General features: G+C 48.1%; 1 protein-coding gene across 2 annotated transcripts; it reads left to right on the forward strand.

Annotated features, from left to right (window-relative positions):
* Positions 1 to 21235: 21235 nt before the first annotated feature.
* On the forward strand, positions 21236 to 25924 carry LOC123119966 (uncharacterized). 2 transcript variants are annotated; one of them, XM_044539952.1, is made up of 4 exons: positions 21236 to 21785; positions 21938 to 22000; positions 23143 to 23438; positions 25348 to 25924. In XM_044539952.1, exons 1-3 carry the CDS (start codon positions 21738 to 21740, stop codon positions 23425 to 23427), a joined length of 396 nt encoding a protein of 131 aa, XP_044395887.1. In that variant the 5' UTR covers positions 21236 to 21737; the 3' UTR covers positions 23428 to 23438; positions 25348 to 25924. The 2 variants fall into 2 exon arrangements, with proteins under 2 accessions (XP_044395887.1, XP_044395886.1); XM_044539951.1 differs by lacking the exon at positions 25348 to 25924 and having other exon boundaries at positions 23143 to 23612.
* Positions 25925 to 26816: the final 892 nt, after the last annotated feature.

Raw genomic sequence — 26816 nt, forward strand, 5'->3', positions numbered from 1 at the left:
CCCGATAAGGGCCTTCCCACGTCGGCGTCAACTTGTTGGTATTCTTGGCCGATTGAACGCGCCGAAGAACAAGGTCGCCTTCCTCAAAGCTTCGGGCATGAACCTTGCGGCTATGGTAGTGGCGCAAGGCTTGCTGGTAGCATGCTGCTCTCACAGTCGCCCGAAGACGATCTTCCTCAAGGAGCGTTGCGTCATCTTGCCGCAACTGCTCTTGCTCAAGCTCATCATAAGCAAGCACTCGAGGTGACCCGTATATGAGTTCCATGGGGAGAACTGCCTCCGCCCCATATACTAGGGCAAAGGGTGTCTGACCGGTGGCTCGATTTGGCGTCGTCCTGATCGACCAAAGAACTGCCGGCAACTCATCAATCCAGCGCCTTCCGCTCTTGTGCAGCCTATCAAAGGTCTTCGTTCTCAGGCCTCGCAACACTTCAGCATTCGCCTTCTCCGCTTGGCCGCTGCTCCGGGGGTGTGCCACTGAAGCAAAGCAGACCTTGCTGCCGAGGTCTTGAACGTACTGCATGAAGGTGTGGCTCGTGAACTGCGTGCCGTTGTCGGTGATAATTCTGCTTGGCACACCAAAGCGGCAGACCAGTCCCTTGAAGAACTTGACGGCTGACTGTGCTGTCACCTTTATCACTGCTTCCACTTCCGGCCACTTTGTGAACTTGTCGATTGCAACATACAAGTACTCAAAGCCCCCTACAGCACGGGGGAAGGGGCCCAGTATATCGAGCCCCCAGACTGAGAATGGCCAGGAGAGAGGGACTGTTTGAAGGGCTTGAGCTGGTTGATGAAGCTTCTTTGAATGGAACTGGCACGCTTCACACTTGGTTACTAGTGTCGTCGCATCCTGGAGAGCGGTGGGCCAGAAGAAACCTTGCCGAAACACCTTGCCGGCAAGGACCCTCGACCCTATGTGGGAGCCACATATGCCTCCATGTATCTCTGCCAACAGCTCCAGTCCTTCCTCCCGGGGGATGCACTTCAATTTCACACCGTTCGGCCTTCTCCTGTACAGGACGTCATCGACGAACTGGTACAGGGCAGACCAACGGGCTACTTTTTCTGCTTCTTCCTACTCCTCAGGAAGCTCCCCTGTTTGGAAGAATCGGACGGTATGCTGCGCCCATGCCGGAGCCTGGGGCTCGATGGCAAGGACCAAAGGCATCGCTTCTGCCATGGGAGCGGCTGTCTCCACGGCCAGGGTTTGATGCCCTGCCGGAGCCAGTTGCTCTTTGGCAGGCTCAGTGTGCATGGCAACATCCTTGCCGGCAGCCCTAGGGGGCTCGGCGGGAAAGTACTTGCCGGGACCTGATTTCCTCCGCTTGTTCTGCCCCGTTGATGGTTCGACGGATGGCTGAGTTAACCGGAGCAAAAAGGTACCTGGTTCCACAGGTAGGTTGAATGCAGCACGCTTCGACAGGTAATCGGTGATGTCGTTCTCCGCTCGGAGAACATGCTCCGCTTGGATACCGTCAAAGCGCTCCTCCAGCTTCCTCACTTCATCTACGTAGGCCTCCATCAATGGGCTCTGGTGATCCTTGTTGACTTGTCTAACGACAAGGTGCGAGTCACCCCTGACGATGAGCTTCTTCACCCTGAGGTCTGCCGCGATCCTGAGACCGGCAAGCAGCCCCTCATACTCAGCAGTGTTGTTTGTGGACATCTCCATGGGAAAGTGCATCTGGATCACATACTTGAGGTGCTCTCCGGTGGGCGCGACAAGCAGCACACTGGCACCGGCGCCTTGAAGCGAGAAAGCCCCATCAAAGTACATGATCCAGTCGCGGTCTGCTTCCTTGCCGGGGAGAGCAGTCTCCTGGATTTCTTCGTCGGGCGTTGAGGTCCATTCTGCAATGAACTCCGCAAAGACTCTGCTCTGGATTGTCGAGGTACTTTCAAACTTCAACCCAAAGCTCGACAACTCCAGGGCCCATTCCACAATCCTTCCGGTCGCATCTGGGTTATGCAGTATCCGTTGCAACGGGAGGCGGGTGACGACAGTGATCTCGTGGGCTTGGAAGTAATGATGCAGCTTCCTCGAGGCCATAAGGAGGCCGAAGAGCAATTTCTGCACACCGGAGTACCTCGACCTAGCCCCCTGCAAGAGGGAGCTGACAAAGTAAACCAGGTGCTGCATCATCTTCTTCTTCTGCACCACCTCACTCGACTGCGCGGGCACTGCCTTGGTGGCATCAGACTCTGCCGGGGGCCTTGCTTTGCCGGCACTTGGCCCTGCCGGGGGAATCTTTGGCTTGCCATCCGCTGGTTCTGCCGTCGCCACTGCCTCCTCGTCGACCTCCCTCTGCGCCACCAGTGCGGCGCTGACCACTTGATTCGTCGCCGCCAGATACAGCAGCAACGACTCTTGTGGTTTAGGCGCAGCCAGTATTGGAGTGGAGGAAAGGTATTTCTTCAGATCCTGCAACGCTGCCTCGGCTTCTGGGGTCCACTCCATTAGGCCTGCCTTCTTCAAGATTTTGAAAAAAGGAAGGGCGCGCTTGGCCTCCGTAGCCTTCTCGAACTCTTGCTCACCGAACTCGTCGTCCTCGTCGTGATCATTGTCTTCTTGCTTCTTGTCACGGCCCCGGGTGGGCCACTCTTGTTGGTTGTCCTTGCCGCGGCAGCCTCCTTGGCCGCCACGCTTCTTGCCGGATCCCTCGGCACCGTCCTGACCTTTCTCCTTGTCCCGCCTCTCATACTCGCCCTTTTGCTTTTAGCAAGCAGCTCGACTTGCCGGCAGTTCTGGAGGTCGTGGCCCTTGGTGCGGTGGATCTTGCAGTACTGCTTGCTGGAGCCCCCTGGCTTGTCGGCAGCTGCTAAGGCCCGGCAGGCGGCGCACCCGGCAATCTCCTTGCCGAGGTCGTCTGCCATGACCTTCTTGGCAACGCCGGTGTCGTCAGATCCTTCAACGGCAAGCACGGCCTTGCCCTTCCGTTTCCTATTGCGACGCCAGCCCTTCTTCGTCGGGGCGGCGGCGTCTTCGTCAGTAGAGTCGGTTTCCGCGCCGACGTCCTCGTCGGGGTACTTCCTTCCCTCTTCAGCCCGGGCACACCTATCGGCCAGAACATAAAGTTCAGCCACATCCTTAACCTTGGTCATCGCCAGCTCTTTGCGCATCTTGCGGTTGCACACGTTCTGATGGAACGCGCTGATCACAGCGGTGGGATGAACGTCGGGGATGTTGTACTGCACCCGCCTGAATCTCTGGATGTACTTGCGCAGGGTTTCCCCTTCCTTCTGGGGAATGATATGCAGATCACTGGCCTGGCCATGAGCTTGGTGGCCTCCTGTGAAGGCGCCAATGAACTCATGGCACAGATCCGACCAAGAAGAAATGGAATCCGCCGGCAAGTGCATCAACCAAGACATAACATTGGGCTTCAGTGCCAGCGGGAAATAATTGGCAAGCACCTTGTCGTCGCGAGCTCCGGCAGCCTGCATCGCGATGATGTAGATGCTGAGGAACTCGGACGGATGGGTCTTGCCAGTGTACTTCTCGCCGACATCGGGCTTGAACGTGCTATGGGATGGCCACTGGAACTGCCGCAGCTCACGAGTAAAGGCCGGGCAGCCCACCTCGTATGGTAGGCCGCCGGAGCCCCCCGATGCTGGGTGGTCCATAGCAGGTCCCGCCCGCTTGTCCGACTGGTGGCGTGTATCACGTCGGCGCTCGATAGTGGTTCGAGCATCTTCGTGAGCTTGTTCTCGAAGAACTTGGCGCTGGTCGCGGTGGGCCCGCGGGTGGGACGATGCTATAGAGATGTTATCACAAGCGTCGTCACGATGGGACGACGCCCGCGGCGGCGGGCGAGGAGGAGGAGAGTGCACCATGACCGCAGCACCCCCGGTCCTCCCAGCGCTGGCATGTGGTGGCTCGGTTGAGCGTCGGCCCGAGGGTCACGCCGGTCGCGGATCATCTTTGTTGGGGACGGCGACGAGGCTCCGGATGGTGGCCCTCCACTCATCGAGCTTCTCCGCGGCAGGAGGGAAGTCGAGGAGCAGCTGCGCGCGCGCCAAAGCTTCTGCTGGCATGGGTGGCGGCGACAGCTGCGTGGACCGTGGTGCGGTTCGACTTCTAACCACGTTAGAAGGAGCTCTATCACGACCCAGCGGCTGCGCCCCATTTTCGCCAGCACTTCGGCGGGCATGCTGAACTCCTTCGTCCCGCGGACGACGCACAGGGCTCTTCCCACGGCGGTGTCCAGGGTCACCGGCATGATGACGATGCTCGTCGCGCACACCATGGGAAGAGCGCACAGTGGTCGCCGGCGTGGGCATCTTGGAGGTTGCTGCGCCACCCGTGGGTGGCACAACGACACTCCTGGAGGGCCCCGCGCTGCCTGCGGGGGGCCCAGCCCCGTCTTTGGATTTGGTGGCGTGTGGCCCGTCGCCTGGCGCACGAACGGCGCCGCTCGCCAGGCTCTGACTGCTAGGGCAATGCCGGTGATCGTGGACCACGGCCCGGGTCCTGTGCGCGATCGGGCCGCTGCTCGCCCGTACTGGCACGGGCCGTTTTGCCCCCGACGAGCCGATCGCCGTGGCCGTCTTCTTCTTGGGAGCCATGGCGATGAAGAACCGCTAGGCTAACTACTAGACCAGATTCTCACAATTGCGCCCCCTACCTGGCGCCCCAAAGATGTCGCTGGGAAACGACACCTATGGGATCACAAGGATCCCTACTACGGTTGCCGGGGCGCAGGGTTGCGAGAAGAGCAGGACTAGTAATCAGCACAAGGATCGTTTACCTAGGTTCGGGCCGCGAGGATGCGTAAAACCTTAGTCCTGCTTTGGTGGATGTATTGAGTGTTCTTGAGCCCTCGAACTAGCTACGGTGGCTGAGTAGTTCCAAAGAGCCGAATCCTTCTCCAGTACGCCATGGGCCTCCTTTTATAGTCGAAAGGGGCTGCCACAGTGGCACACAGGAGGTGGAAAGGCATACAGTACTGCGAGCTTATCGCTCGTATTACAGGACAAGACGCATTTAATGCGTTGCTGAGGTGTCCCCTAGCTTTATCGGGGACGGGGGCAAGGCACGTCCCGTCCGTCGCCGCTCCCCCTCGCTTCGACACGCGTCCTGGCCAGCGATGCATGCGGCGCCATGTAGGCAGCTGAGGTGGCACGGCGGTAGGGTCTTCGCGAAGATCTGCATGCCACCACGCATGTGCTTGCTGATCTGGTCTGGGAGCTGCATGTTGCCACGCAGGTGCCAGCCCAGCTGGTTGGGCTGGCAGCTGCATGCGAACGATGGTGGAAGCTTGGCTGGTGCGGCCCTGGCGGTGGCCCTGCTGGCGTTCTCGGCAAGGGTCTTGCCGGGTGGCCCGGCAAGGGTCTTGCCGCGATGCGCAGTCGTCCCCGGCAAGGATCTTGCCGGGGGGTCTTGTGGCTTTCCTCGGCAAGGATCCTGCCGAGAGTTTCCGTCTTCTGGTCCTCATCTTGATCTCATATATCTATGGTCTTGACAAAGATCTGCATGCCACCACAGAGGTGCCTCCTGAGCCCTGGCCCAATCGTAGCCGGTTGGGTTGGAACCTGTGGCTCAAGGGGGGCTTGCTCTGTTGGTGTTTGGGCGTGCTGCCCCGGCAAGGGTCTTGCCGGGGCTGCTGAGGCTGCCCCCGGCAAGGGTCTTGCCGGGGGAAACTGCTCGGTCCCTCTGCTTCTTTGTGTTCTTGGCCTTGGCGTTGCCTTGATCGTCTTGTGTTGGGCTTCGGCTTCTCTCCGGCTTCCCTCCTTTGTCCTGCTATGTGTGGTCGTGGCGCGTGGCTCTGACTGCCCGTGCACAAGTAAAGGGGTACAAAGGTGCGCCCCTACTTTTGTACACCGATAGGGATGTTGATGAAGACGATCACCGCGTCGATGGTTCCCCCAGCGGCACTCCAGCGCCACCGGGAGAGAGAGGGGGAGAGAGTCCCCCCTTATGCTTCCTCCTCCATGGCCTCCCCCTAGATGGGAAGAGGTTCTCCCTCTGGTCCTTGGCCTCCATGGTGATGATGGCCCCCTCCGGGATCCTCCTCCATGGCCTCCGTTAATGATGGCCCCCTCCGGCAGGGTGCCGGAGAGGGCCTAGATTGATTTTTCGTGGCTATAGAGGCTTGCAGCGGCGGAACTTCTGGTCTAGATTTCTTTCTGGGGGTTTTGGTATTTATAGGAATTTTTGGCGTCGGTCTCACGTCAAGGGGGTCCAAGAGGCAGCGGCAAGCGAGGGGGGCGCGCCCTCCACCCTTGCCGCTTCCTCGTGAAGCTTATGGTCCAACTCTTGTGCTTCGGGGTTCTCTTTTGGTCCATAAAAACACCATAAATTTTCAGCCCATTCCGAGAACTTCTATTTCTGCATAAAAATGACAGCACGGTAGTTCTGCTAAAAACAACGTCAGTCCGGGTTAGTTCTAATCAAATCATACCAAAATCATATAAAATTGTTGTAAACATGGCATGAATACTTCATAAATTATAGATGCGTTGGAGACGTATCACTGGCCTCTTCTCCGGGCTGACCAGTTAGGAGACCTAGCATCAAGCATGTCACATTTGTTATAATCGAGCATTGCGGATGGCAATTTACACCCAATGCTTAAGTAACACTTACTGAACGTGCCGCTTTTAAATCTCTGGTTATCTCCAAGAGCCTGCACAAGCTGAGCTTTTAAACTCTCCAATTTCTCGACCTGTTGCTGGTTCTCCGCCTTCAGCTTGTTGTTCTCCTCGTGGCTTCGTTTTAAAACCTGCACACCGGCTTGATGTTGTGATTCGGCATACCGTTGGGATTCTTTGGCGGCATCCAGATCCTTCTGAAGTTGACCTATGGATTTGGCTACTATAAATAAGGCTAGTGTTAGACAGGGTGCTTTAGCATCATTAATACATGTCCATAGCTTTAACTCACCACGGGCCTTGCCGGTGAACTTTTTCGCCGCTTCTAATTCGGCCCTCGCATCAGCCAATTATGTTCGGCTTGCCTCAAGCTCCGTGGACAACTTTTTATTCTGGTCCTGTAAGGCCTGCAGCAAGCGATACACGATTCTCAGACCCTTAACTCGGCTGTCCCACCCGATTCAAGGCTCGGGAGCTACTAGGTTAGTATTTACATTTCGCTGTTGGAAACCATTCCTTACCTTCATATCGGTTGACAGAAGATTAGCAATTCCCTCAAGACCTGTTCGGGCTGCTCCGAGATATCCGTCGACCGAATTTAAAGCATTAAATTCTTGGTCGGTAAAGACAGCCTAGCGCAGGGATTCCTTCCATCGTCGGTGATTCATCACACTTTGAACTTCTGAATTGGTAACCGAAACATCCTATGGATCTTCCATAGGCCGATGTATTGTGGGATCCCCCACATTAAACTTCGCCCGCCCCGAGGGTCTTCGGCCACTCCCTGACACTTCCTTAATGTCTTAGGACGGTGGGGGTGGTACCTTCTTCCTGTTAACTGGATTGAATTTCAGCGGAGCCCCTCATAGATAAGGCCGGGGATGAACTTATGGCAATTCTAGAGCATATTACCTTTTTCCTGAATATGCGATTGGCAAGGTCGCTTTCCTTTTGGAGGCTCCTTTGTTGGCTAGATTTGGCCCACCTCCGTCGGTGTTCGGCTTTAGGTTCGGCGGCCCTTGGGAATAGAAGTTAGTACAAGGCGAGCGCTTTGTTCGAAAGGAGGCCTTCTCGCTACTTACTGTGGTGGAGGGGAGGAGCCCAGGATGATCGGCTGTGATGGACACCTTAGAACTATCGAGGCTTTCCTGAAAGAAAACCCCGTCCTCAAAGTCAATCGATGTCTCCGGGTCCTCGTGAAAGCCCGGATCATCGTCACGAGAATGATCCTCTGGTTGAGGGGCGGGGCAGCCGATGCCCTCAACTTGGCGTCTCCAACTCTGTTTGGAAAATGGTTGAACCAATCAGTATTCGGGTGTAACATCCGCGCTATGAACACAAGTTTAAACTTACCCATTCAATAGGGTTGTAGCCAGAGTAGCCTTTCTAGTTTCTTGGGCGGGCGAACACTTCTTCCTCGCCTTTGAATAGATCCGCCAATATGGCAGCCATTGTTGCTGGATTGTCCAGCCCCTGTCGCTTGTAGAGGGACGCGTCGCTTGCCCCGTTATAGCTCCACATGGGGTGTGTTCTTTGTTGGACGGGTTGCACGCATCGTTCGATCGTCGCAACCACTACATCAACTATGGTCAATCCTCCATGGGCCAGCTCCCTTACCTTCGCGGCTAGGCATTGTACCTCAGCGGACTCTTCCTGGGAAGGACCCTTGGGCCGCCAGTTAAGTCATTTCTTAAATGGGGCGTTCGAATATACGGGCAAACCCCTCCGAACTGGTTCGAACAGAGGAACATCTTCGATATAAAACCACTCCGAAGCCACTCTTCGGAGTCTCTCTTTGGAGTTCCAATGGGATATTGTAGGATCGAAAGTATGTCTAGAGGGGGGTGATTAGACTACTTGACCAAATAAAAATCTAGCCTTTTCCCAATTTTAAGTCTTGGCAGATTTTAGCAACTTAGCACAACTCAAGTAATCAACCTACACATGCAATTCTAAGAGTATAGCAGCGGAATGTAAAACAATTGCATATGAAGGTAAAGGGAGGAGTTTGGAGGGAGCAAACGCAATGTAGACACGGAGATTTTTTTATCCGTGGTTCCGATAGGTGGTGCTATCGTACATCCACGTTGATGGAGACTTCAACCCACGAAGGGTAACGGTTGCGCGAGTCCACGGAGGGCTCCACCCATGAAGGGTCCACGAAGAAGCAACCTTGTCTATCCCACCATGGCCATCGCCCACGAAGGACTTGCCTCACTAGGGTAGATCTTCACGAAGTAGGCGATCTCCTTGCCCGTACAAACTCCTTGGTTCAACTCCACAATCTTGACGGAGGCTCCCAAGTGACACTTAGCCAATCTAGGAGACACCACTCTCCAAAAGGTAATAGATGGTGTGTTGATGATGAACTCCTTGCTCTTGTGCTTCAAATGATAGTCTCCCCAACACTCAGCTCTCTCTCATAGGATTGGATTTGGTGGAAAGAGGGTTTGAGTGGAAAGCAACTTGGGAAGGCTAGAGATCAAGATTTATGTGGTTGGAATGGAATATATTGACCTCAACACAAGTCTAGGTGGTTCTCTCTCAGAAAATGTATGTTGGAAGTGTAGGCATGTTCTGATGGCTCTCCTCACGAATGAAGAGTGGGTGGAGGGGTATATATAGCCTCCACACAAAATCTAACCGTTACACACAAATCACCAAACTCGGTGGGACAGAATCAGAAAACTCGGTCAGACCGATTTAGTTCAAAATGTGAACGTTAGGATTTCCGGTGGGACCGACATGCAACTCGGTGGGACTGATTCCATTAGGGTTAGGACATAACGTAATCTCGGTGAGACCGATTACACAAACTCGATGGGACCGATTTTGGTAATAAGCAAACAAAGAGTTGGTCAGGCAAACTCGATGGGACCGATTTGCTCATCTCGGTTAGACCGAAACGTTACAAAGGGGAAACAGAGAGTTTGCATTGCAATCTCGGTGGGACCGATCGCTCATCTCGGTTGGACCGAAACGTTATGAACGGAAACAGAGAGATTGCAATCCCATCTCGGTGAGACCGAGATCCCTATCGGTGAGACCGAAGTGACTAGGGTTTGTGGCAATGGCTATGACAAGTGAACTCAGTGGTGCCGGATAGGAAATTTCGGTGGGGCCGAGTTTGACTTTTGGTTTGGGACATATGTGGATATGAGAAAGTAGTTGAGGGTTTTGGAGCATATCACTAAGCATTTTGAGCAAGTAACTCATTAAGCAACACCTCATCCCCTTTTAATAGTATTGGCTTTTCCTATGGACTCAATGTGATCTTGGATCACTAAAAGTAAAATGTAGAGTCTTGAGCTTGAGCCAATTTTTTGTCCTTCGCATTTTGAGGGGTCCACATTCCTAATCCATGTCATGCCAATCATTGAGCTTTCCTGAAATATTTATCTTGAAATAGCATTAGCTCAATGAGCTATATGTTGTTAGGAATTACCAAAACCACCCAGTGATAGTTGCACTTTCAATCCCCCCCTTTTTGGTAATTGATGACAACATATAGATCAAAGCTTCGTCAAATGATAATAAGATTGAAAAACATCTTCGCTTTGAGAAGTATGTGATAAGCAAGAGATCCCCCTAAATTTGTGCATTATTTAAAATTTGCTTTTGAATGCAAATGCACAATCGATTAGGATCATGGGTTACTCTTCCATGTCACATACATCTTGCTGGAGCGCTCAAAATGATAGAAATTAAAAGCATGCACTCATCACCAAGCAACTGAATGATCATATATGAGATATAAAAGATAATATCATCCAAACAAGCATTAAGGTAGCAAATGATCAAACACATGATCAACTAAGTATCTCACACAAGGAAATAGAGTATCTCACACAATAAAAAGTTCAACCAAAGGCAAAGAAGCAAAACACTCTCTCGAAGCCCATGATCTATACATATTTCTCCCCCTTTGGCAACAAGTTATCAAAAAGTTCAAATATGCATAGTGCTATGCGTCTCTCAGGCTTGGTCTTCGGGAGGTGGTGTAGAGAGAACTCCAAGGACGAAGGCATCAGTTGATGTTGTTGGAGCTGGTGGAGTGGCTGCCGGAGGTGGCACTGGAGCTGTAGCTGCTGGTGCTGATGATGTAGCTCTAGAATCTGTCACTGGCACTGCAGCAGACCTCTGTCCTCTAGGCACTCGCTGAAATGCATCTGTAGTTGCCTTGACTCTCTTCTCTTCTGCTCCCTCCTAAAGCTGCTCAACTGCTGTTTGAATCTCAGTTACCTTCAGATCAAGATCATAAAATTTTGTCTCTATGATCCTCTCCAGACTCTCTTGGTTTTGAGTCAGGGTGGCCAAGCCCTTCTCAATCCTCAGTGTGGATTGGATCAAATATCCAAGTTGATCTTGCTTGCTCTTCAGGAAAACTTGAGATGCCTCTTCAACACTTGGCATGTTGGCAGCTTTCTCAGCCTTTGCTTTGGCTCTCTTCTCCTGTGCTTGATCAGATGTGGGGTCTTCCTCATTCATCACAACAGTATTATCTTCAAAATCAGGATATAAGGGTAGATGCTCCTTATCCAACAGATATGTTCCTGTGCCCATCTTGGAGTTGATGAGCTCCTGAATGTGTGAAGCATACCCACAGCTTCTCTTCTGGTCAGCAGCAGTCCTCTTGATTGTCTCTACAATCAAACTCATAACCTTGAACTTCTGGGGGACATCAAAAAGGTGTAGTAGGTTGATAGAATGCCCTCTGATCATCTTGTGATCTCCTGACTTGGGTAGCAGAGTGTGCCTAAGGATTGTGTTGATGGTAGGCAGACCAGACAACAAGTAGTGTACTGATCCAAGCTTGTGAGTCTCCAAAGCCTTATCTGGGATCTCCTTGTACATGTTTGCCATAGTGGTGTGGTCCTTCTTCTTGGTGGCATACACATCCAAGTTATTTTCATGTTCTTCAGGGGCATTTATCAGCTTGGCCCACTCCTCAACTGTGGATTGGTACCTAGTACCTTCTAACATCCAAACTATCCTCCCATCTGGATAGAAGTGACAGTGGAGTAAAATTGCATGATCAGCTCATCATTCCATCTGGTGAGCTTCTGTCCAACAAATTTGTCAACTCCACATGCCTTGAAGATGTCAGAAGCTCCTGGAAAGTGATCTTATTCTTCCTTGATGTATTCCCAATCCACCTATCTCATGTCACATACAATGGGCTTCTTGTCAAGCAAAATAGTTTCATAAAAGTCTTGGTGTTCCTTTGTGTGAAACCTGTAATCAACTATTGTCCTCCTCCTCCTCACAGCATAAGGATCAGACTGTCTCCACAATCTCAGTCCAGCATCCTTTTTGATATGCATATCTTCAGCTACTGGATGAGTATCATTATGGTCAGGAATCTTGGGCTTCAACTTCCTGAAAACAAGTGAATCGTCTTCCTCTTCTTCAGCTTGAGGCACTGGGGCCTTGTTCTTCTCTTCAGCAGGTATACTTCTGGTGTTCCTCTTGGGCTTACTGGGCTTCTAAGATGGAGCTTTGGGAGCAGACTTGGGCTTTGATGGAGTAGCCCCTGCCTTTATAGCATCTCCCATAAGCTTCTGAGCTTTGGGTGCTGGAGCATCCTCTTCTTCTTCTTCAGAATCTCTCATCATTGAGGGCTTGCCAAGAACTTTTGCAGTAGTGGTTCTTTCCCTCTTCTTTTTCTGGCCATCACCTGCTGCTTCACCATCATCTGATTCTATGGTGAATTTCATTGTTTCTCCTGTTGCTACCTTCCTTGGCTTTGACATTGGGATCCTCCTTGCTGGTGCCTTCTTATTCAAGCCTGGCTTTGTTGCAGCAGTTGTGCCATACTCCTTTTTCAGCACCTTCTTCTTTGAGCTTACTTCCTCCTCAGTGGCAACATAATCCTCATCCTCAGATTCTGAGGTTCTCTTCTTTCTAGATCTGGTGGCTACCTTTGGCAATTTGCTTGGAGTGCTCCTGCTGCCATCATCAGAAGTGCTTGAGGGATCTGAACCCTCACTCAGCTGCACATGTTCCTCAGACATGTTCTGACTGTCACTCTGATCAGACATTTCTGCAAACTTACTGACAGCAGACCCTGTGAATAGATGTAGATGAGGTAGAGTGGATGAGCATCACAAAGTGCAGAATTTTTGCAAAACAGATGACTTAAAAACTTAGTTTTAGTTCTCCACAGAAAGTATTTCGGAGCTACTGGTGTGTAAACTCGGTGATACCGAAGCAGCTTTTGGAACCTAAACTAGCGAACTCAGTCAGATTGAGTCACAGTTCGGTGGCACCGAGACTGCTAGGGTTTCACAGAGAATCGAACTCGGTCACACCGATTTGCAGTTTTCGGTCAGACCGAAAATCGCAAGTGCTATGGCCTAAGCCGAATCGGTGAGACCGATTTCTACAACTCGGTCGGTCCGAGATGGGTTCGGCGGAGACCTAACCGTAAATTTTCAACCAATCTAATCTAAAGGATGTTTTTAATGGATAGAGTGTTTGCATACGTGGTGATGATCATGGCAGAGCAATGTGCTACGAATCAGAGTTAAAGGAATATCACAAAGAGACGAACTCGTACCCTAGTTCAGCAGAGTTCGCTACGGCGGCAATGGAGGGGTAGAATTCCGTTGACGGCAATGGAAACCAGCGGCGGGAGGTCGCTGGCAGCGAGGAGATGATCCGGAGACCCGAGGCGGTAGAGCAGGATACGCGCGGGCTGAGAGGCTTCGAAGAAATTTCCAAAATCTCACCCGTGGGTTTATATATCCCGACCCTGTCGGTGTGACCGAGTGGAACAACTCGGTGGCACCGAGATGCAGAATCGCAAGCAGTTACTGCAACTCAGTGTGACCGAAAAGTTCAAATCGGTTGCACCAAGATTGAAAACCTAGATCAACTTAGTGATCTCGGTGTGACCGAAATGGATGATTCGGTCATACCGAAATGCACAAAGAGGTTTTGGAAGTTTAAGTCTATGACGAATCGGAGACTCCGAGTGCTCCTCACACAGAGTGGTTCGAATCTGACTTGATCAAACTTTGTGATGTAGCATGAATAGAGTTTGAGACGAGAAAAGCATAGATAGCTAGAGGGAGTTCTTAGGCATTCTTGTCCATCCATTTGGCAAAAGATAAAAACCAAAGAATCAAAGCAACAAATGGATGTCCTCGAATGAGTAAAATATGCATCCAACATGCTCACACAATAAAATGACAAATGAAACATATGACAAAGCATGCACAATCACTCTAGCATCTATCAAGCAATTTGGCGATGACTAGGTCATCTATATATGAGTATATTGACTTAGGAGTCAAATGAGAATATTTGATCATAGGTCATACTCATCGTTTAAGCACAAGTGGGGTTACCACTTTTACATAAAGCATTGTTGTGTTCACATCATTAGAGTTGCTTTAACTTAATTGATTAGAGTAAAGCTCCCCCTAGATGTGATATCCCCCCTAAGAGGGATGAACTAACCTTGGGTTTTGTCGATGATGACTTCATGTAGGTGTTGAAGATGTAGATGCTCAATGTTGATGTAGATCATTCGGAGCAATCCTTTGGAGTGAGTTGCACTTTCAATACCTACACGGGTTAGTCCCACAAGGAACAAACAAGGATATCCATAGACATAGAGTGATGCATACACAAGATGATGTCCATGAAAGCATTAGGTTACCTTGTCCCTTGTCTTACCAACAAGAGGGTTTGTGACTCCTTGAACTAGTGCAAGATATGGAAGTTGTTTGCACTTGTCCTTGCCAAGATGATAAGAGTGAAGTATGTTGGCGGAGTCACCCTCAAGAACTCTCTAGTTCTTCTTCTTCGGGATCCACACCATCTTGATGGGAATCCTCGGAGTTGTAGTCGTACTTGATGAAGTGGAACTTGATGTATAGTCTTGGGAAACCACTTGACAAAGGCCTTAGGAGCTTATTCAAATGCATCAATCTCCTCTTGAAGCTTGTCCTTGCCCTTTAGCTTGTGGTCTTGTGGTGTAAGATCATCTTGAGCTTGTGTTCCTTGGAAAGAAGTAGGATCATACTTCTCTTGTTGAGGAACAAACTTCATCTTGGGGTATTGATCTTCTTCCCACTCAACTCCATTGGCATTGAACTTTCGTTCAAAACCAACACCTTGATTCTTCCGGTGTCTTCCTTGCTTGCATACAATTTCCTCAAATTGCTTACTTTCGGCAAGACTCTTGTAAACACCTTTCTCTATAATTCCCTTCAATAAGCTATTTTCTTGCTCAAGTGTAACTTGGCTAAGAGAATCATTAGTGGAATCAAGAGAACTACTAGAAGCAACAACATTGGATTTAGCATGATTGTTGTTACTACTAGAGGAAGAATCTTTCTTGTTCTTGTTGCTAGATTTAACTTGTGGCATGTAAGTAGACAAGAGTAAACGCTTGGCAATGTAAGAAGAACTTTTCTTGCGAAGATCATCATTGATTGCCTTTAAGAACTCATGCTCTTGCTCAAGGTTGAGCTTTTCAAAGCATAGCTTCTCATGAGTCTTTAAAAGTTCTCGATGATCTTCCAAGGTAGTTTCATGAGCTAACTTAAGAGTGTTTATTCTTTAGTTAGACGCTCAATCTCCTTCTTATCATCGTCATTCGTTTTATCTTGATTAACATGATTAATAGCAAGTTCATCATAGTTTTCATAACTAGAATTGTCAAGAAGTAAATCATCATCTCCTAGCAAATCATCTTCATCACTATTGAAATCAACATACTCGGGGTGTGTTACCTTTGGACCTTTGGCCATGAAGCATCTTCCAATTCCTTCATTTGGTGAGTCAAATATGTCATAGGAGTTGCTTGACACAAGAGCTAGACCAGCAACACCTTCATCTTGAGTATATTCGGAGTCGGAGTGATAACTTCTTTCAGAGTGATGGTCGGAGTCGGAGCCGGATACCCATTCACCAACATGAGCTTGATGTCTTCTTTTTGTGTAGCTCTTTGATGACTTGTCCTTCCTTTCTGAATCCTTGCTTCTCCGAGAGGGTCTTCGCTCATAACGATGATCTCTACTCCTTCTCTCTCTAGGTGGTGATTCTTCTCTTCTACTTCTTCTTTTGAGAGAATCTTCTCTTCTTTTGTAGGGAGCCGTACAATCATTGGAGTAGTGTCCGGGTCTTCCACAATTGTAGCAATTTCGTTCACGACTTGAAGATCTCTTGTCATTGTAGGACCTTGACTTGGAGCTTCTTTCCTTGCTTCTACTCTTGTAGAACTTGTTGAAGTTCTTCACCATTAGGCTCAATTCTTCATTGAAGGTTTGTTTCTCACTTGATGATGTGAGAGCCTCACATGAGGCTTTGTAAGCACCACTTGACTTGTTGTGGAGCTCTTCCTTATCCTTAAGTGACATCTCATGAGCAACAATTCTTCCAATACTTTCGTTGGCTTGAGATCTTTGTAATTGGGCATCATTTGGATCAATGTGCACCCGGTATCATACTTTCCATCCAAGGCTCTTAGGATCTTCTTGATGATGAATCTATCGGTCATCTCTTCAGTTCTAAGCCGGCAATCTCATTTGTGATGAGAGCAAGCCTAGAGTACATTTCAGCGACACCTTCACCATCCTTCATTTTGAACTTGTTAAGTTGACTTTGAAGCACATCCAATTCGGATTCCTTGACGGAGTCGGTACCCTCGTGCATATCAATTAAAGTATCCCAAATTTTCTTTGCATTCTCAAGGCGGCTGATTTTGTTGAATTCTTCGGGGCACAATCCGTTGAAGAGAATATCACAAGCTTGAGCATTGTATTGCAGCATCTTCAACTCTTCCGCGGTAGCTTCACGGTTCGGTTCTCTCCCATCAAAGAATTCACCTTGCAAGCCAATACACACAATAGCCCAAACGGCGGGGTTATGTCCAAGAATATGCATTTTCATCTTATGCTTCCAACTAGCAAAATTAGTACCATCAAAGTAAGGACCTCTACGGTGGTAATTTCCCTCGCTACACGCCATACTCTCCTAGGTTGTGAAACCAAGGCTATGATCACCAAAAGCTGTGGAAATCAAAGCAAATGGAGAGCAAAGCTCTGATACCACTTGTAGGATCGAAAGTATGTCTAGAGGGGGGGGTGATTAGAGTACTTGACCAAATAAAAATCTAGCCTTTTCCCAATTTTAAGTCTTGGCAGATTTTAGCAACTTAGCACAACTCAAGTAATCAACCTACACATGCATTTCTAAGAGTATAGCAGCGGAATGTAAAACAATCGCATATGAAGGTAAAGGGAGGAGTTTGGAGGGAGCAAACGCAATGTAGATACGGAGATTTTTTATCCGTGGTTCCGATAGGTGGTGCTATCGTACATCCACGTTGATGGACACTTCAACCCACGAAGGGTAACAGTTGCGCGAGTCCACGGAGGGCTCCACCCACGAAGGGTCCATGAAGAAGCAACCTTGTCCATCCCACCATGGCCATCGCCCACGAAGGACTTGCCTCACTAGGGTAGATCTTCACGAAGTAGGCGATCTCCTTGCCCGTACAAACTCCTTGGTTCAACTCCACAATCTTGACGGAGGCTCCCAAGTGACACCTAGCCAATCTAGGAGACACCACTCTCCAAAAGGTAATAGATGGTGTGTTGATGATGAACTCCTTGCTCTTGTGCTTCAAATGATAGTCTCCCCAACACTCAGCTCTCTCTCATAGGATTGGATTTGGTGGAAAGAGGGTTTGAGTGGAAAGCAACTCGGGAAGGCTAGAGATCAAGATTTATGTGGTTGGAATGGAATATCTTGACCTCAACACAAGTGTAGGTGGTTCTCTCTCAGAAAATGTATGTTGGAAGTGCAGGCATGTTCTGATGGCTCCCCTCATGAATGAAGAGTGGGTGGATGGGGTATATATAGCCTGCACACAAAATCTAACTGTTACACACAAATCGCCAAACTCGATGGGACCGAATCAGAAAACTCGGTCAGACCGATTTAGTTCAAATTGTGAATGTTAGGATTTCCGCTGGGACCGACATGTCAACTCGGTGGGACCGATTCCATTAGGGTTAGGGCATAACGTAATATTGGTGAGACCGATTACACAAATTCGGTGGGACCGATTTTGGTAATAAGCAAACAGAGAGTTGGTCAGGCAAACTCGGTGGGACCGATTCGCTTATCTCGGTTAGACCGAAACGTTACGAAGGGGAAACAGAGAGTTTGCATTGCAATCTCGGTGGGACCGATCGCTCATCTCGGTTGGACCAAAACATTACGAAGGGAAACAGAGAGATTGCAATCCCATCTCGGTGAAACCAAGATCCCTATCGGTGAGACCGAAGTGACTAGGGTTTGTGGCAGTGGCTATGACAAGTGAACTCGGTGGTGCTGGATAGGAAATTTTGGTGGGGCCGAGTTTGACTTTTGGTTTGGGACATATGTGGATATGAGAAAGTAGTTGAGGGTTTTGGAGCATATCACTAAACATTTTGAGCAAGTAACTCATTAAGCAACATCTCATCCCCTTTTAATAGTATTGGCTTTTCCTATGGACTCAATGTGATCTTGGATCACTAAAAGTAAAATGTAGAGTCTTGAGCTTGAGCCAATCTTTTGTCCTTAGCATTTTGAGGGGTCCACATTCCTAATCCATGCCATGCCAATCATTGAGCTTTCCTAAAATATTTATCTTGAAATAGCATTAGCTCAATGAGCTATATGTTGTTAGGAATTACCAAAACCACCCAGGGATAGTTGAACTTTCAGATATCCAGTACCGGCTATGCGACACACCTCGGCTCCACCTACTTCAAAGATTGACCCTCCATGGTTGTGAGGGATAAGGCAGAAGAACTTCCTCCATAGTTCGAAATGGGCCGCGCAACCCAGGAACATCTCGCAGAGAGCAACAAAGCCGGAAAGATGCAGAATTGATCCTGGGGCGAGGTGGTGGAGTTGGATCCCGTAAAACTCTAGCAGGCCCCTTAAGAATGGGAGATTGGGGAATCCTAGACCTCTTAGAAGGAAGGATACAAAACATACCCTCTCATCCTTATTTGGATTGGGAAAGTTCTTTGCGAAGGCTTCACCATTGTCTGAAGTCAGCCCGGCGCGAACGGGCACGAGATCTGCGGCTGGAAGGTACCCTTGCTGTTGGAGGTCGCATAGCTGAAGCTGCGGTATGGAGCAGCTGGGCCAGTCACCCGGGAGATGGCCGTGAAGACGCGAGGATGAGCCAGGGATGTCGACCATGAGGATTTTCTCTGGGCAGGGTGGGATTCCTTTCTTGGGTATGGATGGACCACTTGATGCTCCCTTGGCCTATTTAATAGACATGTTCCTGGTCCCGGGGGTGTTCTTATAAAAAGACACAAGACTGCTAGCCTTCTGGCGGCTGCACAAAAATCGAGAGTCACCTCTGACAAAGTTAATGGTAAGGGGCCCGCCATGATTTGGTGGGTCGAGAAGTCAATGGAAACCGAATTGTTGAAGTTAGCCGAACAGGGTGAAGATAAGGAACTCCCCTCGCAAGCCGAAGATTTTGGGAATCACGGGACGATCAAGGGTTGTAGGCTCCGGCGTTGAGGGCAAGTTCGGGGGCTATTGAAGGAGTCACGGATTAGTGGGCCCTCGGATGCCGGCCAGTCCTGTATGGGTTGGATTGGTGGGCCGCATTGTATCCGAACCGAAGACCCTTTGTGCCTTGGTGTGCACCCCAAGTCAAGATGGAAGATCCGGAGTTTCCTTGGTGTAACCGACTATCTGTAAGCCCTAGCACCCCTGGTGTCTATATAAACCAGGGGGCTTGGTCCGTAGAGGCTAGGAGAACAATTTCCATCCTACTAGTTAGGGTTTAGTTCGTCTCATGTCATGGTAGATCTACTCTATAACCCCCCCTATACACAAGCAATATAATCAAGCATGACGTAGGCTTTTACCTCTTAGAGAGGGCCTGAACCTGGGTAAACACCGTGTCCTACGTTACTGTTCCCCATCGATCTAAGGTCCACAGTTTGGGACCCCCTACCCGAGATCCGCCGGTTTTGACACTGACACCGTCTGCTCGCTGTCTACGGGCTCGTCTGCTGACGTATAGGGACCCGGATTAGGCAATTCCCGTTGTAGTAGATTCTCTTAGGCCAAGTCCAATAGGCGACCCCATTTCATTTGGGCGTGTCCGTTTTGATCCAAACGGACAAACCAATGGCCCAACGCGTGGGAGCATACCGATTTTCTGTCCGGTTCGTGTCTGTTCAGACCCATTTCCGGACCAAATTTGCTCGTGATTTGGGTCTGAAGCGGACACAAACCAAACGTTTTCTGGGACTCCTTGTCCATCCCTATTTGCCGCTTGCCCGGCCTGGCCCACCTACAATACATCCACCCATTGAAACAAGGGGCCCACCCACCCACCCATCCATCTCTCTCTCTCTCTCCTGCTTTTCTCTATTTCTTCCCTGGCCGCACGCTGGCCATGGGTGCTTTGCCACTGTCGCGCGTCCTGCACCTAGCTCATCGTGCCTCGTCGCTGCACTGACCTGCAATAGCAATAACATGTCGCGCTGGAGCCCACAGCAACAACATTAGCGACTCGTGGTATCAGCTCCACGTGGCGGAGCCACCACTGAACCTATCGCTCCGTCTCTTCCTTGTACTGAACCTTCCTCCCGTTCGCATAGCTGTGGCCACGCCGTGCACTACTCCCACCAGCGCCAGGCTGAGGAGGTCGGGCTGGCGATGGAGTGAGGTGGCTGCGAGCACGGCGTGGCCGAGGAGTTGGCGAGCGTGGAGCTTGGCATCCAGCTCGCGCTCCCCACGCCTGTGGCCAGGCATCCCCTACGACGACGGGGGAGATGTAGTGCGCAGGAGGGAGAGAGGGGCTTGGGGACACTAAGGTCATGCTCACCAGGCCGCGGCGCGCCGGTGTGTGCTCTGGGGCGGCAAGGGCGCGGGCCGGGTGGGCGTGGCGAGCGCGCTGGTGGGGCGCGCACGACACCCTCTTGTTTCTCTCTTCCTGCACCTCCACGGCGGAGTGAGGTGGCGCTGGAACTCCTTGCGCACGCCAGCGGCCACCAGAAGCTCTCTCCAGCCCGATTGGTGGAGAAGTTGTTGTGCCTATGCTCTTCGTCGACGCCAGCGACGGCCATCCGTGCCATGTTCGACGAAATACCAAAGCTTGACAAAGTCGGATACTTTTTGAGACTAGTAGAATGCCCGTGCATTGCCACGAGCTTCTGAAATAGTTTGCTGAAGAATGAAGCAATATAAAGATAATGCATCTAAATTTCACATGTAGAGACAATATAACACGGTCACAATTGCATAATAATTGAACTCCACTTCACTTGTAATGTAAAACTGATCACAAGATAGCAAATTGACAATGTATACATATAAACTGATGATCCAACTAAAAATATATTACAAATTATTGAGATCTACTTGATGTGCTTAAGAAATAATATGTCATATATAAATAATATGTCATCTGAGAAACCTATTAAAAAAGATGTTGCTTTTTTTCGGAGCAAACAACCAACTATAATGTTCATATGTAAATAATATTTCATCTGGAATTTCTTAAATCATTTTAATTTATTTATTTAGGGTAAGGAAATTTGTCTGACTATAAAGATAAAAAAGTGGAAGCGGTCCAACATAAATCAAGTCCCTTCCCACTGCCCCTCACATCTCCCCGCCGTTCCCCATTCTCCCATGGTTGCCCCTGCTCTTCATCCCCTTCATGGTCGAATCCGGTCGCGGGAGCATCCGTCGGAGGCGGACGCGGAGGCGCGGGACTCGCAAGCCCATGCTCTTCCCTGCTCCTTCCTCGAATCCGGTCGCCGAAGTGACCGAGGAGGTGCTCGAGCTCGGTACGCTCGCCGGGGACGCCATCCCTCCCTCTCCTCCTGATGTCGTCGCCGTCGCTGCAATGAGTCTCTCCACCATCTCCCGCGTGCTCGCTTGCTCGTCCCAGTACAGATTAGTCTCCCTCTCCGACCCCGCCGCCTGCTCTTCGCCTCTTCCCCGTCAATTTGGTTCATCGGCAGGTGCATCACCTCACTGTGTGCAATATTCAGTCCCCTAGGATTATCTGCTCGGGGGCCATGGCATGTCCGCCGCCGTCGCTGCTTCATGGCTGTGAGGTCGCCGGGATGTGTTTCGTGTGCTGATACCTGATGTCTGCTCTGGGGAGCCGGGCTTCGTCTGCCAATGTGGCCGGCAAGGTCCGAGACTAGAGATCCCTGCTCGCCAACTCGCAGTCCCGGCGGCTGTTCTCCTACCAGTCGAAAAAGATTAAGCTTTCTTCCTGGTTTTGGGTTTCCTTTGATCCGCTTTAGTTGGTGGCTTTGTTGACATTTCGCCCTTAATGTTTCAGATTTCTTCAAGGAGAAGAAGGAGGTCCCGAAAGGGGATGGGAGCAACAAGTCTGAATCGAAGGGTATGTTTTGATTCTGAGTTGCATTGCACAGTATTTTTATAGTTTGGGAAATCCTTGGAGTTGTCTATGGAACCTTTCCTTGATGTCATGGCCGGGCATATTCATTTACTAAATCAATGTTCCAGATTACCTTCATCGGCAATTCTAAATATTTCTTTGATGTCTTACCACAAGCATTATATCTCAAAAACATATAATATTCTAAACCAATTCATGATAGATCAACAAAATCTCGTTGATGCTCTCACCTATTAGGATAACTTTATGAAAGAATGATATGGCATAATTGTGTAGTTCCAACAAACAGACATTCAAATGCAACATTTTACACTCTGCAAGCAGGAAGTGCAACTTCTTTAGTGTTTAGAATGGATCAGGTTACATGTTTTGTTTTCAGTTTTAAATAATTATACACATTCTCAATCATCATGTGTGCAAAAAGTGAGTTTATACAGATTTATACAATTCAATCTAAAATCCTGGAGGTGGTTATATGCTATATTACTTTGTAGAACAATTGTGTTGGTTGTCATGCTGATGGAACTTGATATAGTAAAGTCACTTTCCTGTCTCTTATACATAGCCTTGTTATTGCGTTTTACTTCTCCTAAAAGAATGGGCAATGGTTCTGCCGTGCATTTGAAAAAAAGGTTGAGGGATTTTGCATTTCTCTCGGGGCAAACAACCAACTATAATGTTCATATATATATATATATATAGTGTTACTATTCATCACCCAAGGTGCAGAATAAGTTATTCTTCACCCGAGGTAATCTTACAATCATTTCATAATTAAATTACGTTTGAAATTCAAATAGTTACATTCCTATTGATTCACTACATAAAATTTGGCATAAGAAAATAAAAATATAGGTCATAAGACAAAAAAATTTGCAGTTTATGTATATTTTACACTATGTTTTTACGTTTGTAATTTTACATAACGTAAAATATTTTTTACGACGATTATATATTTTCTTACGGTCTAATTTTACGTCGGAAATAAAACAAAACTTACGGAACGTAAAATTACGGTGCATTGATGGTAAAATAGAGGGGGGTGAAGAATAACTATTCCTCACCCAGGGTGACGAATAGTCATCATCTGAAATTTATTGAAACATTTTAATTTATTTATATAGGATAAGGAAAATTTGTTTAATCTCGCGGCTGCGCTTGGCTGTGATCGCCTTGTCCTCACCGGCATCGCGGCCGCATGCCACGTGGACTATGACTCCGCTGCCAGCAGCGATTGGTCCTTCGCGTGCCTCTACCTCGTCGTGGCCGAGTCCTCCTCTCCCCAAATCGACATCCACCCCTTTGTCAAGCCTGGACATGAGCAGGATGGTGTACACGAGCTTCACAGACATGTGGCCGTGGAGGCTCCGGATGAGGCCGACGCTGATGACGACTCGAACAGTTCGTAGAGCCGTACCAGGTATAGCTACTCTTCCTCTACTCTTACTCGTCAATCAATAGCAGGCCATTCTGTGTGTGGAGGATGCAGCTCACACGGGTTTGTGGAGGTGATGGCTCCAGTATTTACCAAGGATGTTTGTAGATGTGTTGGCATATGATCCAGTGCATAAATTGATTGCTTTAGCTGATCGAATTATTTGCATCTGACGTGTAGCACACATATATAAGGCAGAACAAGTTGTTCCACTCATGGGTTATGACTAAAATATTTTGGGAAAGTGTTGATCTTCTGAAGAAGATTGCTTGGTATGGAGGATTAGCTAATTACAAATAGGATAATCCAGCCTCATGTTAGGCCACCTCCACCATGGACACAACACCTCACGTTCGTTGTTTAAACAAATTCATCATGCTTCATCCTTTCTAGCTTTTCATGTTGCCCATTAAAAAGGTAAATTATAGAAATTAAGACACTTGAAGAGCCTGGAAACAACCTTGGTTTGCAATGTCTTTCATCCTTTCTAGCTTTTTATGTTGCCCATTAAAAAGAATAACCTCCATGGAATATGAACACCCGGATCCAATTTTTTGCTATTGATCAATCATCTAATTAGTAATACATGTAACTTATTTTGACCCAAACCCTTTGTCACCCTCTGCGTGAACTTCTTAATTACCAGAATGGTTATTCACATAAATCTCAACAATTGGTCCGACTTGTCGTCTAGCAGCAATGCAACATGAAACCTCTGATAGTCCTTTCTGCGGGGAGGATAGTCCAGTATTCCTTGAACAAATCATACGTGGTACATTTGATGGTCCTTATGCTCATATTGGTGTTGCCTTGGAAATTAGCATCCAGTGCACCAATTTAGTGGATCCGTTAGTCTGTGGAGCGATTCAGTTTGGCTATCTAGAAGATGATATAGAAACAAAGTATCAAAAGCCAATCCATCAAATAATTAATTTTAAAACCTCCACAATCTGCAAAATGGACAAAAGTATGAAAATACCAATGAAATATTATCTAACTACTAAAAATTATCTATCAAAAGAAATATTAACTATCTTAGAATCTTTCAGTTATAATGTGCGTACAACAATTGCTATTAGAAAACATCCTACAACATTACTGATATTATTATTTCAGAATGCCCTAAGACAGTCCGTAACTCATTATGAAGATTATCGCTAAACATTACTGATATGATTATGTCACTTTTATATACTAAAAGATAGTTTCAAGAAATCAGAAGATGTTTTTTCCTTGAACAATCTTGGTAAGACAAGACATCTTTTGGCATGGTACTTTTATTTACTAAATACATAAAATACTCCGGTACTTTTGTCGGTTTCATTTGGATATTACCTAAAAGAATGCACATATTTAACATATATGACCTCACATTTGTGCAAAATCATTCAACAAAATGGTGTTTGAAGGAAGCAAGAACATCTGATCACAATCATGCCTAAGACAAAGAGCTAGACAAACATTTTCTTTCTTTCTTTGGCCTTTCATTTACCATAGAGCAAAAGCACAACCAGATGCCAAGAACGTACCCAGTACAGAATGTGATACATGTGCATCCATTGCAGGAGTTAGTAGCACCATGCCACACCGAACAAGCCTTAAAACCCAGAGTAACCGTCAGAATTTGGAAAACAACTACCTACGTCCCTTGCCTATATGGTACACCAAGGACTTAATCCGTCAAGCCTGCAGAAACAAAACCAAGACCGGAATAACAACATCAGTCCAGCTTATCCGCTGGAACATGGTTTCCTTCAACTATTACTTGCAATTATGATATCCTGTAAGGATACAAAACATCTTAATAAGATTGATAGAACACAGAGATATGAATTATACATATCCAGAACATGTACCCTATCGTTTGGAATTGTGAGTGTACCACAAACTGCAGCGTTCGGCGGCAAGGGATATGTTCGTCATGGAACGGCGGGATCTAGGAAGATGGAGGCCCTGGGGATGGAGCGGTGAGAGGCAAGGCCTGCCAAGACGACGGCGAACATTGGTTTACAGAGATTCTCACCTTGTACCCGATCTCCCCGCCTCCGCAAGCTTCTCGGCCTCTGTCTTCGGGATGCATCCTCTTCTTCCCCTCCTCTCCGAGTAATGTTTGTGGTTCACTATAGTATATGCAAGTATGCAGCTGTATGCACAAAATTCAGGTTCAGAACTCCTAAATAAAATATTCCATTGCACGTGAACTCAAGAGATAAATATTAGGAATTCAAAAATAGAAAAACTTAATTTTTGGTTCAATCAACACACGAATTCGAAGAGGAACGGGAGGAGGGTGAAGCCAGAGTCAGATGAGACGACATGGACCTTGATAACGAATCTCGCGACAGCGACGACCGTGTGAACGATCATGTTGATCTTGCAGATGGTTACCTGATAACTCACAAGTATAGGGGATCGCAACAGTTTTTGAGGGCAGAGTATTCAACCCAAATTTATTGATTCGACACAAGGGGAGCCAAAGAATATTCTCAAATATTAGCAGTTGAGTTGTCAATTCAACTACACCTGGATAACCTAGTATCTGCAGCAAAGTATTTTGTAGCAAAGTAGTACGGAAGTAACGGTAACGATAGCAAAAGTAATATTTTTGGGTTTTGTAGTGATTGGAACAATAGTAACGGAAAAGTAAATAAGCGAAGAACAATATGTGAAAAGCTCGTAGGCATTGGATCGGTGATGGAGAATTATGCCGGATGCGGTTCATCATGTAACAGTCATACCATAGGGTGACACAGAACTAGCTCCAATTCATCAATGTAATGTAGGTATGTATTCCGAATATAGTCATACGTGCTTATGGAAAAGAACTTGCATGACATCTTTTGTCCTATCCTCCCGTGGCAGCGGGGTCCTAGTGGAAACTAAGGAGATATTAAGGCCTCCTTTTAATAGAGTACCGAACCAAAGCATTAACACATAGTGAATATATGAACTCTTCAAACTACGGTCATCACCGAGAGTGGTCTCGATTATTGTCACTTCGGGGTTGCCGGATCATAACACATAGTAGGTGACTATAGACTTGTAAGATAAGATCAAGAACTCACATATATTCATGAAAACATAATAGGTTCAGATCTGAAATCATGGCACTCGGGCCCTAGTGACAAGCATTAAGCATAGCAAAGTCATAGCAACATCAATCTCAGAACATAGTGGATACTAGGGATCAAACCTTAACAAAACTAACTCGATTACATGATAAATCTCATCCAACCCATCATCGTCCAGCAAGCCTATGATGGAATTACTCACGCATGGCGGTGAGCATCATGAAATTGGTGATGGAGGATGGTTGATGATGACGATGGCGACGGATTCCCCTCTTCGGAGCCCCGAACGGAC

Source organism: Triticum aestivum, chromosome 5D, assembly GCF_018294505.1.
Source record: "Triticum aestivum cultivar Chinese Spring chromosome 5D, IWGSC CS RefSeq v2.1, whole genome shotgun sequence".
Classification (NCBI taxonomy): Eukaryota; Viridiplantae; Streptophyta; class Magnoliopsida; order Poales; family Poaceae; genus Triticum; species Triticum aestivum.